Genomic DNA, 14,823 nt, shown 5'->3' on the forward strand with positions numbered 1-14,823 from the left:
TGTTGGTTTGCGACTTGCGCTTTTTTGGGCTACTTTTAGTCTCTGATTTGGCGCGAGACGGCGCCTAAATTTGGCAGAATTTTAAGTTGTTTGACAGTAAATTTTGAGTTGGCAGTACTGAATAATTGGTAGAATCCGACCAGCCTTTGAAAATGTGGGTAAAGTTTCGGTTTATTACGGAAAAAATGACGTTATTTTTTTGATTCGGCATGAGGATTGATTTTATTGCTGACCATTAGCAGCTTTGACTGTTGTTACAGCAATGCTGTATTCATTTTCATCCGGGAGAATGGAAGGACTGACTGGCGAGTGGTGAAAGCGAAATTGCACTTGTATCGAATATCGGAAATTATAGGGTAGTTATGATCTTGGTTTAGTACGGTACCGTACCATAATTTTTGAAGCTTTTATTGGTGTCTAAGCTATAAATTAAAGTGGGAAAAATTGAATGTCAGTGGAGAAACTTACTGAATGTAAACTAGTCTTCCTTATATATATGATTGAAAAACAATGATAGATTCTTGTATTTTTTGTACCAAGGTGTACGAGTTTAGAAATGCTGCAGGGGAGTATAAATTTAGAGAAGTTGCTCAATTGGCACTAACAATGTAGCCTATACCAATCAGCAATGCATTACGGTAGTTGAGCGAGCCTTTTCGAGAGTTTCTGCAATCAAAACCAAACTGCGAAATGGTATCGGACTTCAATTTTTGTCAGCGATTGTGAGGATCAGAACTTTGCTGCAACAATTGGAAAAATGCTGTTTGATCCCCGGTCATCAATGCGGAAGCATGACAGCTCTATATATGAAAATGAAGCTTCAGCAGTTGATGATAGAATTTTGTTGGGTGTTGGTTCTTGGTAGTTCATCTGAGTTGACGGGCTTATGCTATGCATTAGCATCTACTATGGAACCATTTGTATCTTGAATTTGAAAATAGGAATTTGTATGAAGTTTGTATAGCATTGGCTCGTCTAAGTTTTTTTCTATTGAACAATGCTTGATTCAATATTGAACATTGTACTTATTGTATGTTGTATTAATGTATGTATTTTGTATCTACACAATCAGCATGATGGACAAAGATGTTGCTTTGTCCATGACTCTTGGGGGCATGCCCAAAAACCCCCCTAGAAAGCCTGCGCCTTCGTTGCTCAACCGTCGACGTCGCGACGGCAAATTGGGCTACTTTTAAGTTGCTTTGGCGCATTTTTGGGCTCTTTTTTAAAAAAAAATCTGGCAACACTGACGCCAGGTAGAGCAGGCAGCAGCAGTGCAGCACCACCATTCATCAACTCCGGTCTGGTGGGCGGCAATTGCTCGAATTCTTGAATTAAATGAATTGCGGTTGATATGAAAATAGATTGGGTCTCTGATGCGTGGAACCAGGATATAGTGTGATGTTAATTCGTGATTATAGGCTTTGAACTGGTGTGAAGAATGATGCCTGGAACCATTATTGCACTTTAGGCTATGGTACCGGTACTATCAATCATCTTATTTTTCGTCATTAACGCATCCGGGACGAAAAAGATAAGCTACTAACTACAAAAATCGATATAAACCTACCAGCACGTTAACGAACAGGAAAAGGTGGCAAAACCTTGAAAGGTTTAAAACGTGCCTGAATGAAAAATTATGTAGTAGGCTATATATCAGTAGATAGCACGGCAGTACAACTATTGTTGTAGTGCGTCACATAAGTAGCTTGTAATAGAGATAGATGGAGGAGTCGCTGCAGAATGCAGATAGCTGGTCAACCATGATGTTTTGGTATAAAGACCAGGCTCCTTTGAAGAAAAATAGATGTCTGATGACTAAAGCCTACTATTGAACCCACCATTTATAGGGCTAGTCCAGTCTATTTATTTTTACTGCTGTTTTGGTTTTAACTTTAATAAACTTTTAACCCTCTATTACTGCATTATTTGATTAAGTTTTTTTATTGATTTAGGCTGAAATTACCCTTGGAATGCGTTATTTTTAAAGTATTTTTTTTTCGAAAACATCTGGGAAAGGCCCCAGACCCCCCTTGTAGTTGCTCCTCCCGAAATTTTATGCCTGCCTACCCTGCGCATTTCCATTCAAAACACGCCTTTTAAAGTTAAATTTTCATCATCAATTAACATTTAATGTTCACCTTAATTTTAAAACAATTTCTATCGCCTGCGTTGATGATGTCACTGAAATTGTTGCTCCTCCTGGACAAAGCCTTGCCCCCCCCCCTGTAAAATTGACCCACATTTATGTTTTTAAATCTCAGCTGGAGATGCAGCCTGGGTTTTTTTTTTTCGGTCATTTATCGGTCATTGACCGATTTTTTAGCAAAATGTCCGAAAAAAATATAGTCAATTCGGTCAAAATGTCCGAAAAAATGTGACCAGAAAATGTGAAAATGACCAAAAAATGTAAAAAAAAAATATGATTAAAAATGACTAAAAATGACCGAAATAAATAAAAAATGACCGAATTTTTTCAAGCCATTTCGGACAAATGACCGAAAAGTCTCAGTGATAAAAAAAAACCCAGGATGCAGCTACCGTAGCTAAGTGTGTTGAGTAGGCTAGCCTTTGCCTAGCTACGACCTCTCCAAAAATTTCATAAATGGCTGGTATTTAAGTCTAAGCTGGAGATAAAAACCAGTCATTTGTGAAGTTCTTTGGGGTGTCCTGTCTGTGTGATTGTGAAGGCTAGGCGGTGCTCTTTCACAATTCGCCCTATCGGTCAAGTGAACTGGACGATGACGTCATCATACGTCATACATGTTGGAATGGACTATTATAAAGGAGGAAGTACGGGGTGAAAATGCACTGAATAACACCTGAAAAAAATTGTCTCCCATGTATTCATTTGTTGTTCTATTTCAACAAATTTGCTATCGTTGGAAAACACAAGCATAGATCTAACCAACTAAGTTAATGTCAAGTCCCAAAATACCACTAGCTCCATCTGGTGGCCACCTAAACTTGACCAAATTCAAACAATCACCAAAACTTTATTTTAAACGATAAACAATCTAAATCAAATCCAATTGAAAGAACATGTTACTGTGTATTGAAGTACTAACTTTCATGTTTATATCTTTTTCAATATACGAGCAATCGTTGTTCGAAACAGCCCCCCAACAAAGCTGGTCAAGTTTACTTTGGTCAAGAAAGGAATTTGGTCAAGTTTAGGTGGCCACCAGATGGAGCTAGTAGTATTTTGGGACTTGGTGTTAACTTGGTTGGTTATAGATCTATGCTTGTGCTTTCCGATGATAGCAAATCTGTTGAAATTGAACAATAAATAAATAAATGGGAGACAATTAATTATCGCGATCACGCAGGGCGAATCCCGAAAGACGATCGATTCGCCATTGAAATGCATTGGGCGAAAGCTTCGTTGGGGAGTTGTTTTCGAACAACGATTGCTTGCATATGTATTAAATAAGATATAAACATAAAAGTTAGTACTTCAATGCACAGTAATATGTTCTTTTAATTGGCTGTCGTTTAATGTTTTTATCATTGCAAATAAACTTTTAATAATGGTTTGAAATTGGTCAAGTTTAGGTGGCCACCAGATGGAGCTAGTAGTATTTTGGGACTTGGTATTAACTTAGTTGGTTAGATCCATAGGCGTCGAAATAGGGTGGGCAGGGTGGGCGACGCCCACCCTGCCGTGAAACGAGGGTGGGCAAAATATGTTTCGCCCACCCTGTTTTCATGACACTTATGAAGTGTTTGTTAGAATTATTTCCGTTTTTCTTAAACGCTGGATTATCCAACCAACAGCAGCGCAACTTCTTGTTTTACGCTATGTCTCTCGCTAAGTATCCGACAGAACAAAGCAACAACGCTGCGTGGAAAAAAGGGGGTACTCACTACACTGTTGTTGTTACGGCAACTGCCACAGCTGGCAATTCCTAGTGAGAGAAAGCCACGTTTGATCTTTTTCCGAATGGTCTCACTTTCGTTACGTCACAATCAAACTTGAGTTCCCGGTCAGCGTAAGGGAATGTGAATATGACATCATAATGAACATGACAATAAAATAACCGATACAAACTAAAGACGTACTGAAACAATTGCTTTTACAAATCAAAATGCGGCAAATCCGAAGGCGCCACTTTAAAGATAACAGGTCACGAGTCATGCGCTTTTTAGGTCCCAAAGGAAAACATAAGAGAAGTTTGTTTAGTTTAGCAGCGCTCATAAGATCGCAAGGTGCAAGAAAGAAAACATCCAACCTATTAAAGCTTAGCTTAATTGCTGCAGCGACGCTAAACGCAGTCTTTGTGAGAAAGACTAACCAGTAAACCACACTCTTCGAAATTACCGTCGGCAATTGCCGAGGTGATTGTAAGGACCACAAGATTACAAGAAAAAACTAATTTTCTTAGACTACACCAGACTAGGATGTTGATTCAATCTTGCTATTGCTGGATGTTTTATTTGGGTTACTTCCTACTTCGCCGGCGCTTAGACACGTGCCCACTGCCCAGCTGAGAGAATCTTTTATAGAAATATCACTTTATTTGCATTGATTTCTACGTCAAATTAATGTAAGCATCTCAGGGATATCTATAACTACGGGATTGGAAACTCTGTGGAACTGAAAACCATTTTATACACCAGTAGGGTCACTTTTCTTTGTGAGCTGCTGTGATAAATAATAACATAAATTGATTTCAAAGGGCAGCAAGTAGTAGGCTAAACGAACAACCAAAAGTGTAACAATCAATTCACCTGCTGTAAACTGTAAAGTCTACGCTTGCCTGGTTTGTTTATTTGTTTGTATTCCATTAGTGAAGTGATGTTGTATTTGGTTTGCTGCTTAAAAAATTTCCAGAATGAATATTGGTTTTAGTTCTGATGACATCGTAAACGGATTGGTTTCATATTGGATTGGTCTGTGAACAAGTTGATGATACAACAGCATATTTCGCTGATTACTGAACACTCCTCGTTTACTTCTGATCTGATTTGCATTACGCAAAATGCTAAAGAACAACAATAGGCGGTTTTTGGACTCGTTGCATTCATTCATTTTTTGGATTCATTGTTTTTTTTCTAGCAGCGTAAATGTATTTTTATAATCAATTAAGTTTTAATGTGAGAGTACATTTTGTATTATTATTGTAAAATCGAATTTTGTATATCTTTTAGTCGGTGTTTTATTTTGCTAATCTTTCTGTAGTTGTAGCAGGTCGTAGTAATGTGATGACCCTACTGATGTATAGCACTGGATAGAGTTTCCAATCCCGTAGTTATAGATATCCCTGAAGCATCTACTCCTTGTTGCGCCTCGCTTTCTGTTATCTCGTCCAGCTGATACAGCTCTGCTGATACCGATGCTGACTAGTTTATCACACAGACTTTGTTGCTCGCAGTAAATCGAGGCAATCTTCTCGCAGGGAGCTCTTGATATGTTACCTGTACCTGGTTGAGCAATTAATGTTATTTTATGATAATTCAACGGTACTAGATGTCGAATTAATGTAAAACAAGCGTAAATTTCTTATTGGGCATTATTGTTACGCAATATAACCCGCCGAGAAAATTAAATCGATTTGTGCTGACTCGAACGTTGAATCAACCCAAAATTAACTACTTTCCTCCTCCCCGTGAGTTTTTTAACGTGAATTACCGTAACAGCGTGCGTATCGCGTTGCTCGCTTTATCACTACTTTTGGTATTATTACATCACAACAAATCAAACAATGCGTTCGTGATAGACTACTCTAGTATATTTTTCGCTTCTCGTTTTAGTATAATCTTTTCCTAGTAAGTGTTCACAGCAATTGCCGAGGCAACTTCAACTTTTGCCGTTTGGCCTAAGCAACGTTTTTGCCGAAGTAAAAATATGCTAATTTCGAAGACTGAACCATTGCGAATTTGCAAACATATACAAAACACATCCAATGAAATCTGTTTGAAAACTCTCGCCCACCCAGAATTCCTCTTTTCTAAGAAAAAATCGACGCCTATGGTTAGATCTATGCTTGTGTTTTCCAACGATAGCAAATCTGTTGAAATTGAACAAGAAATGAATATTTATAATAAAGTAAACTTTTGATAATGGTTTGAATTTGGTCAAGTTTAGGTGGCCACCAGATGGAGGTAGTGGTATTTTGGGATTTGGCATTAACGTAGTTGGTTAGATCTATGCTTGTGTTTTCCAACGATAGCAAATCTGTTGAAATTGAACAACAAATGAATAAATGGGAGACAATTTTCTTCAGGTGTTTTTCAGTGCATTTCCACCCCGTACTTCCTCCTTTATAATAGTCCATTCCAACGTGTATGATGTATGATGACGTCATCATCCAGTTCATTTGACCGACAGGGCGAATTGTGAAAGAGCACCGGCTCCTACTCAACATACTTGGCCAGCTGTATGTCAACTGTTGCCTGGAAAAAATGAAGCATGTACCGGTAGGCGTAGGGCTACTTTCTATCTTCTAGCTTATAAGACAGCAATTCAGGTAACATCCCCCAACTGCTGCAACTACGGTACCAATGCTGCAATTGACTATCTACTTACAATAAAATAGGAATAGTTTGAGCATAAGGTGATAGAAAGGTGTTTGTTGATTTCTTAAATTTAGAAGCAAAGGATTGAGCACCAATGAATTCAGACAACATACCCGCTTGCTCTTCTCGATCTTTGAGTGAAGAAGGTAACAAATTTTGCACTTAAATGGTTTGTGTAAACAAAAAATAAACTGAACTGTGTATTTAAATACCTGGCTATTATTACAAGTACCACATTTGATTGCAAGTTTCTTATATATTTAACATTTAGAGTTATATCAAGTCTTACTGCGCAGCAAGGCAATAACAAACCTCCGCCTGCTTCCAGACAGGCACATGGTCCGCATGATCAGGAGCTCATCAAAGCAGGTTACGACACTTTAAGAATGGCGTCCCACAGGGATTTGTCCTAGCCCCCTTTCTGTTTAACATCTACACCCACGACTTGCCAAACATTGTATCCGCAAAGTACGCCTATGCTGATGATTTGGCCATTCTATACCTGTCGAATCAATGGGAAACATTAGAAGGGACTCTAAACCAGAACATGTCATACCTGTCCTCCAGAGATGGAGACTGAAGCTCAGTGAAACCAAAACAGTGACGACAGCCTTCCACTTAAACAACCGGGAAGTGAAGCGTGAGCTCAAGATCAAGACCAATGGAAAACCCTGCAATTCTGCCCAAACTCTAAATACCTAGGGATAGTCCTGGACAGGTCGCTCACTTACCGTCAACATATGGAGTCACTACGCAAAAAGATCTCAACACGCACAGCTTTGCTAAGGCGTCTGGCCGGCAGGAGTTGACACCCTGCGCAGTGTGCATTGCCACCATTGCGCTAGTTCACACTCCAGCAGAATACTGTGTACCTGCCTGGAGCTGCAGTGCCTACTGCCATCAAGTCGACACTGCCATAAACGATGCCTTGCGTGTCGTGACAGGATGCCTGATTGCCTGTGACCTACACCATCGGACAATCTCCCTGTTCTTGCAGGCATGCAACCAGTTGAGCTTCGTCGCGAAGAAGCCATCCTGTCTCTTTTTCACCACACTACAAATCTTTTTTGTACCACGACAAATACCTCTTAACCAATTACGATTATAAATAACTAGCATTTTGTTTGTTTTTAGCTTGTAGTAGATTTATCTATTTATTAATCATCATAAAAAACCGCCAGATACTAAAGACTTTTAATTAGATTTAAATATGTAGCGGCGTAGCTCACTTTTATTGTTTTTTTTTTTACCTTTAGGTACAAGTGTCTCCAAGAACATGAATTCACCTGCCCTCATCAATCTTGAAGAAGTTGATACTGATTTTCTCACTTACGTATGTGATAGAATGTATCATACTGGTTTATAGTGATTGTATTAATAACACGTACGTGATATTGAAGTTTTGTATTGATAGGATAGGTAATATCTATCTACCTTACCACCTTACAGGCTGCATATCCAAGCGATGAGGGCCCAGCAATGATACTTGAAAGGGTGTCGGTCTGATACCACTTAACAGCATGTGTCTATATCTTTGGCAGGACACTTAAAGATAGGTATGCCCAAAAGGGGCCATAAAAACTTAATTATCGTGGTATAATGCCGTTGTAAGGCCAGGTAAAGGGTTCAGAGATGGTTTGCTCTTTATACCAGTTACCACCTTCAGGATGGTAATAACCTGTATGAAATAACAGGACTGTGAGCCACTCACTGTGAAAGTCTTTTTGTGAATCTTTTAAAAACTAGTTTCCCACCTAGTTTAAGTCAATAATAAATAATAACATACCTGTAGGTCTTTCTATCTTTTAGTTTTATCCTTTGTTATCTCAGGACACTTCAATTGGACACAATGAAGCACTATCGTTCATAACAGAAGGTTTAGGTGAGAGGCTATTGTTTTAAATATTATTATACAAATATCATCCTAGTTTTGTTGTGTCTTGTATATTGCGTACCTTCCACAGAGCACAACTTGTAGGCACATATGCAATTGCGTGGTAGGACACTGTGGAGCTGGTCAATGTAGACATCGCCTCACTGTGGGTAATTTCAGTGTTATTTTGAGTAAAGTTTATTTTTATTTTTTTGTATAGTTTTATTGGGTGCTTGGTTGGTGGTTATGTGTGATCATTCTATTGGCCTGTTTTTGTGCATATAATCTAGTTGACCAACAACACAACTATATATGCGGATGAAATTTTATAATGATTATTTAAACACATCAGCTAGAATGAAATAAAAAGTACGTACTTATATCAAAAGTTTGTCCTCACAAATCAAGCACAACTACAAAAAACAACGTACTTTTGCATTCCACTTCAGTTTACAGAAAAACCATGCAGAATCCATGTAAAAAAAGGAAAATGATTTGCTATTTGGGTTGTTACTGTTATAATTTGTATGATGTTTATAGGAAAGTAGTTAGTCTAATCATAATCATGCTTTTATTTGCGCCCATTGCGATAACATACAGTACACTGCGATCACGGATGCGATACAACAGACGACAGGAAGCAGCGCAGTGACATATAGTTTTCGAGTCAGCTGCTCTCCTTATTTTGGCTTGCCTTTAAGTGTCTTTCGCCGAGACACAGCCGCGTGCTCTGGAGCGATGTCGAACCCACGTCCTTTCGAACGTCGCGCAGACGTTCTCACCACTCGGCTACGCAGCCGACTGGCCTCTTTCATAAAACAGATTTAAGGTTTCATTCAACTTCTGAGATCATTCATGTTTTTCTTGTGCAGTTTTTGAAAAGAAAATGCTCACAGATGATGAGATACCGATGAAGTTAGATGACTCTTCATTATCGGTCATTGACCTTGAGTTGGTGGATGATGCTGACATATTTGAGGTACGGTAACTTGTACAAATATATCATTGGTTTTGATACGTTGGTTTTCATGTTAAACTGTAGATATGTTTTATTAAAATCTAGTCAATTTTTCAAACCTGAAAAAAATGTGTTTTTACTGCGACATGTGTCGGTTAAAACAAGCACGGTTTAAGCAATTGCATGTTTTTGATAGCAACACTTTCTTTGCAAGGCTCTCTGAACATTTTTTTCCAGTAGCATATTGATTATATGACGCGGCAACGAGTCTTTGTTGTGAAATAGTTTAAGAAATTGAGATACACCTGGATCGTTTGGCTTCAATTATTCATGACACCAAGCTTTTTGGCTTGTGCTTAGGACTGATTTCGGTTCTATCAAAGCAATGTTTGAAACTTTGCTTGTTTGTAAAATGTGAAACCAGCTTGTATATTTGTTTCAAGATGAAACGAACGTTAGTTGCAAAATTTTACGCCTTATAAGAACAAACAATAATTCACAGGTTTTACATTCACCCCAACCTGCCATTTTCACTCATTGTAACTATCTCATATTGCTCCTTCATTGAACTAAACATCATCATGCAGTTTGATCAAAATTGAGATTGAAGATCTTGGCTAGGTTTTGTATTCGCGGCCACATCCAGACCTTGTTGAACCAACCAGATTCCCAGACAGAAATCTGCAGACGTTGAATCAAAGCAAAAAACGGTTGACTTTCTATCTGGGTTAGCGCTTTAAAGTAATGTCGATCTATAAAGAATCTGATTTTTATCGTTTGTCGAATGAAAAGAGGTGAAATGCATTGGAAGAGATCTATTCAACCAATTACACGAAACCAGATAGTCGCATAGTTAGTTTTGCCGATCTTTGTATTCGTTAACCGACATGTACGATTATCCGAATCAGGCTATTGTCAAATTAATTATTTTATGGTATGATTTGAGATTAGAAATCTCATGCGCCACAACGATTTATGCGACTAACCGATTTCGTCTGTAACAGCAAATCCAAACCACATCGAACTGAAACACAAAACCATGTAAAGCTTCAAAATTAAATAAATCATCTTCACCAACTAACCATATCTATACTTTGTTGCAGCCACCAAAGGTTGTCCCAATGGCAAACACACCGTCTCGACCATCCGGCATGTGCGCACTCACCAATCACATGGATTGTGCTTCTCCAATCCCCATCGAGTCCGACATCGGACCTCGCATCACCAAGACTCCGTTCAAGGATCCAACGGTATGCAGATTTCTATCGCGGCATGAAATATTTATTACATCACTTTTGACTCACTGATGACATCAGCATGAAAGTGATTGTCAGATGGAATTGCTGCAATTCCTTTTAAATCGGAGGCATTTTTATTTTGCAGCTTAAGTAGAAGGTATGAACTTTTGAAGCAAGATATCTTTGAATTTTTCTTTGTGTAAAATCTTTGCACCTTGAAAAATACTAGTCCGAAAATTGTTGAAAAGCTAGTACAATATGTTCAATTGTTTGTTGTAGTAGAACATTAGATGAAGTATTTGTTTGCCTAGTTTTTTGTGATAGTTTGAAAATTACAATGTTTAAATCGAGTCATTATGAATGCTGTGTTATGTTCAACAAAGCCCAATTATTATATTTAGTGCTGTGGTTCAAGTGGCCAGTCAGTTGAAGTGGCTTATGTGCTTGCTTGTTGCACTTCATTGATGAGCAAATGTGACGCTATTTTACAATATTTCCAGGATGGTAGTACCACCATCCTTTTGTTTGCTTAACATTTGACTCGCACACGCGCGTGTGTATTAAACATGGCAAAACCCTTTATGTCTATTTGTACGTGCGTTGCTTTTGCGTTGCGTAGTTAGCGTCCAATATTTAGCAAGCTCTTTAAATAAGCGTCTATTGTCCCAGCACTTGTAGCTTATTATAAATTACATTGTATTTAATGTCACTTTTTTGTTGTTTTATGTAGAAATATCGATGTAGAATATTTTAAATCTAAATTAAAGACCACCAAGTACACATGACAATTCACTCGATATTTTGTCAATAAGAAAGTATCTATTTCTTTTGTTGTCATGCTCTGAATGGCACTACCAATAGTGGCAGTAGTTATGTGGGAGCTTTACCTTGCTTGGCAACCAGCGCACTTTATTTTACCTAAAAACTAATGTGAACCTTAATTAATTGAAAGATGGTGTAATTACACAGGTTATTATCAAACAACTGAAATTTAATTTTCAAGTCAGGCATGACTTACATGTTCATTCGGGGCTATCAACATTAACCAAAACCTTTGGAAGCTGATTAAATAAAAGCTATCCATGCTTTGAAAGATTTTCTTGATAGTGAAGAGACAGACAGACTATCAACTTGAAGCTGTCGGCTGACGGTATCTATAAGTTAATTTCTAAGCAAGACAACTTTCTTGTTGCTGTTCTTTCATTTTTAAAAGTGATGTCACTTTTTCAAAGCAGTTGCGTCATTTTGAGTCCTTGGAAAAGTTTATCTCAGTTTAATAATGATCTTCAGTGATGCTAGCCTAATGATCCACTCCGTAATTTTCGAGAACTTATATCCGAAATGCTGAACTTCTAGTCTTCTTGCGTTTAAGGTTTTTTTAGACACCGAAGCCGAGGGCTTATTCTTTTATCACTCCGGGAGTCCGGGTGCCATATGAGTTTCGATCTTTGGTGTTGCCATTTTCTTCAAAAACTTGAATTACCAGAACGCATCACGAGGAGGTTGGCAACTTGAGCCCCAACTTCTGGCCTGCATCTTAGGCTTACATGTATATTACACTACTACTACTGATGGTGGCATAATTTATGCTTTGATTCTTTTTCATTCTTTTAAAAATGTTATTTGAAGTCGCTATAATGAGATATTCAGGTCACTACAGGTAAGCAACAACTGGGATCTCATACCATGTTCTTCGGACGTCCTGATAAAGCATTTTGAAGCATGTTTCAATAAAAAAGTGAAAATACTTCTCTATTAAGGGAAGAAATTTGTAAGAAAAGGCAAAAATCTTGGATGTAACTCTTTTGGATTATAATGTTTCAGACAGCAATGTTCAGCATTGATTCAACCATTGATTGATTTAACGTCCAGCATTGTAAAATGACGGATAAAAACGGGTAAAATGACGGTAATTGCTGTCTGGTGTGTTTCTTCTCATGAACACATTTATATACATCAGAAAATTACCAAGATTTTATTCATATCAGTCAAGCAACCGCAATCTGACCATTGAAGTTCAAAGGCTTTCGTTTATCGTATCATCATTTTTTGTTTATTTCATGTAGAATTTTCACCCATAAGTTCACCATACAAGACAAAATAATACTAAATTTAAGTTCTTTTTATTTTTCTTGAGACTACTTTCCACCATAATAACCAACACTAAGTTTCCTTTGTAACGATGTTTCAACTTTATTTACGTAGATACCCCCACAAACTCACTCCTCCCCTGCGAATCAGCCATCCACGCAAGAAATTTTATCCATACCTTCTTCCACCGCATCTCCTATACAAACAGGTGAGAAGATCTCTGTCATTCGATTGGGGCATACCTAAAATGGTTGAAATCGGACTTGCAGGATATTTTGAGCACGTACGAGACTATTCTGCTCTAATAATGCAATGAAAATTGTAACCGATTACTGGAACGCACACTCGCAACAAGTATTTTTATTAAATGAGATGACAATGTTAAATTAACCAGCCAGCAAATCAGTGCTTTTATTTCATTGATGCAACGTCTACAGACGTTAAAACAATGTAAAAATAGACTGATTTGCTGTCTGGGTTACGAATACACAAAAGTGTGCAGAAAAGTACTTCACTGTTAAAAATTGTTTTGTAGCTATTCTATCTACAAAGTGTGGACCTGTATTTGTCCACTTTGTAAAATTTAGATTATTTGTATCATATTTATAATAAGGTCGATGGCTTAGTGGTTAGAGCAGTGGTTCTCAACCGGGGTGCCAATTGCAATGCTCAAGGGTGCCGTGAGATATTGAGATATTGCAATACTGCGGCTCATTCTTTATTTTAACTTTAACCCGTTAAGAGCGAAATTTATTTATTTCTAACCGGGTTTCAGTGCGTATTAAGTTTGGCGTCTCCCAGTTATTCCCTGCTCCTTTCTGGAGAGTCGCTTAGTGGGGAAGTCGCTGGCGGTAGGTTGATAATCCGCGGTAAGCCTTTGTTTTCTCAACCAGGAAAAACAGTGTGAAAGAGATTTTAACTCGTTGTTGTTCTTTCCATAAAAACGTTTAAAACGCATCATTATTGCAAGGTTTCATGATTTTATTTTGCGAAGATACCGAGAAATCCATTTTTACTGGACTCTCATATTGTTTTGAATCTTAAAGAAGAAGAAGAAGAATTAATTGACATTCGTAACAATGGAAATTTTAAGCTTATGCACAAGCAGATGCCTCTCGACGAGTTCTGGATAAAAATTCAAAATGAATATATAACCTTGCGTTTGGAAGAAAGCTATTGTGCTTTTGCTGCAGTTTTCCACGTCATACCTATGTGAAAGTGGATTTTCTGTATTAACGAACATAAAAACTAAAAAACGAGAACGACTGCTTATAGTCGAGGAAGAAATGCGAGTGGCTTTATCGAATGTGCCTCCAAATATTAAGGGCCTTTGTGCAAGAAGTCATGCCCAAATTTCACACTAACTTTTGAATAAATACCTTTATTTACCCGCGCTATAGGCTACTGTACAACTCATTCTGTTATTTCATACAGTTATTTGAAATGCAGAAACCTCATAAAATTGATCCAGTTTTACCAGGGTGCCGCAAACTATTTATCTCTTTGATAGGGTGCCGCAAGGTCAAAAAGGTTGAGAACCACTGGGTTAGAGTGTCCGCCTCCGAGCCAATAAACGTGGGTTTGATACTCTGTCGGGTGATACTCTTTTAAAACTGCGGTAAATTTAATTTCTACACTTGGCATTGAAGAAGTGACCTTGGGTAATAATGTACTCGGTTGCATCTCTGTACAACTAGACTGAGACTATCTGCTTTGCAAAGCAACTCGTATCTGTCATGGATAGGCTACAGCGCTGTTTAAAACACTCATTAACATATTCTGATCCAATCTTAATTTGTGCCTCTTGGGATATCGACCTCCTCTATGAGCAAGCATATTTTCCAGGGAGCATCGTATCCTCCACTCCATTCCACGGCCGGATGTTGTCCTCTTGCTCCGACAACACGAGATTAGGTGAACCGAACCGGACTTACAACGTTGATGAACAACGTGAGTATCTTAACCAGCGAAATCAATCTGCTTTCATTGATTTAACGTCTGCAGACGTTGGCGATGCTCAATTTTTACGTTGAATTTTGTCTTTCCTAAATGTTAAACAGCGCATCATTTTAATTCATAATCTGACCAAGAAAACCTTTTTTATTTTGCATTGCGACGTTAAATCAATGGAAAGAGCGAATTTG

General features: G+C 38.0%; 1 protein-coding gene across 1 annotated transcript in view; it reads left to right on the plus strand.

The window, feature by feature from the left end:
• Positions 1-6,540: 6,540 nt before the first annotated feature.
• The window catches only part of LOC145779640 (uncharacterized), a 40,469-nt gene continuing 32,186 nt past the window's right edge, over positions 6,541-14,823 (plus strand). The window contains exons 1-7 of the mRNA XM_082591279.1: positions 6,541-6,665; positions 7,776-7,852; positions 8,350-8,401; positions 9,265-9,371; positions 10,454-10,600; positions 12,794-12,887; positions 14,525-14,629. Coding sequence (XP_082447405.1) covers positions 6,614-6,665; positions 7,776-7,852; positions 8,350-8,401; positions 9,265-9,371; positions 10,454-10,600; positions 12,794-12,887; positions 14,525-14,629 — 634 coding nt within the window. The 5' untranslated portion in view covers positions 6,541-6,613. The remainder of the gene's footprint in view (positions 6,666-7,775; positions 7,853-8,349; positions 8,402-9,264; positions 9,372-10,453; positions 10,601-12,793; positions 12,888-14,524; positions 14,630-14,823) is intronic.

The sequence above is a fragment of the Aplidium turbinatum genome, chromosome 1 (genome assembly GCF_918807975.1).
Source record: "Aplidium turbinatum chromosome 1, kaAplTurb1.1, whole genome shotgun sequence".
Lineage (NCBI taxonomy): Eukaryota > Metazoa > Chordata > Ascidiacea > Aplousobranchia > Polyclinidae > Aplidium > Aplidium turbinatum.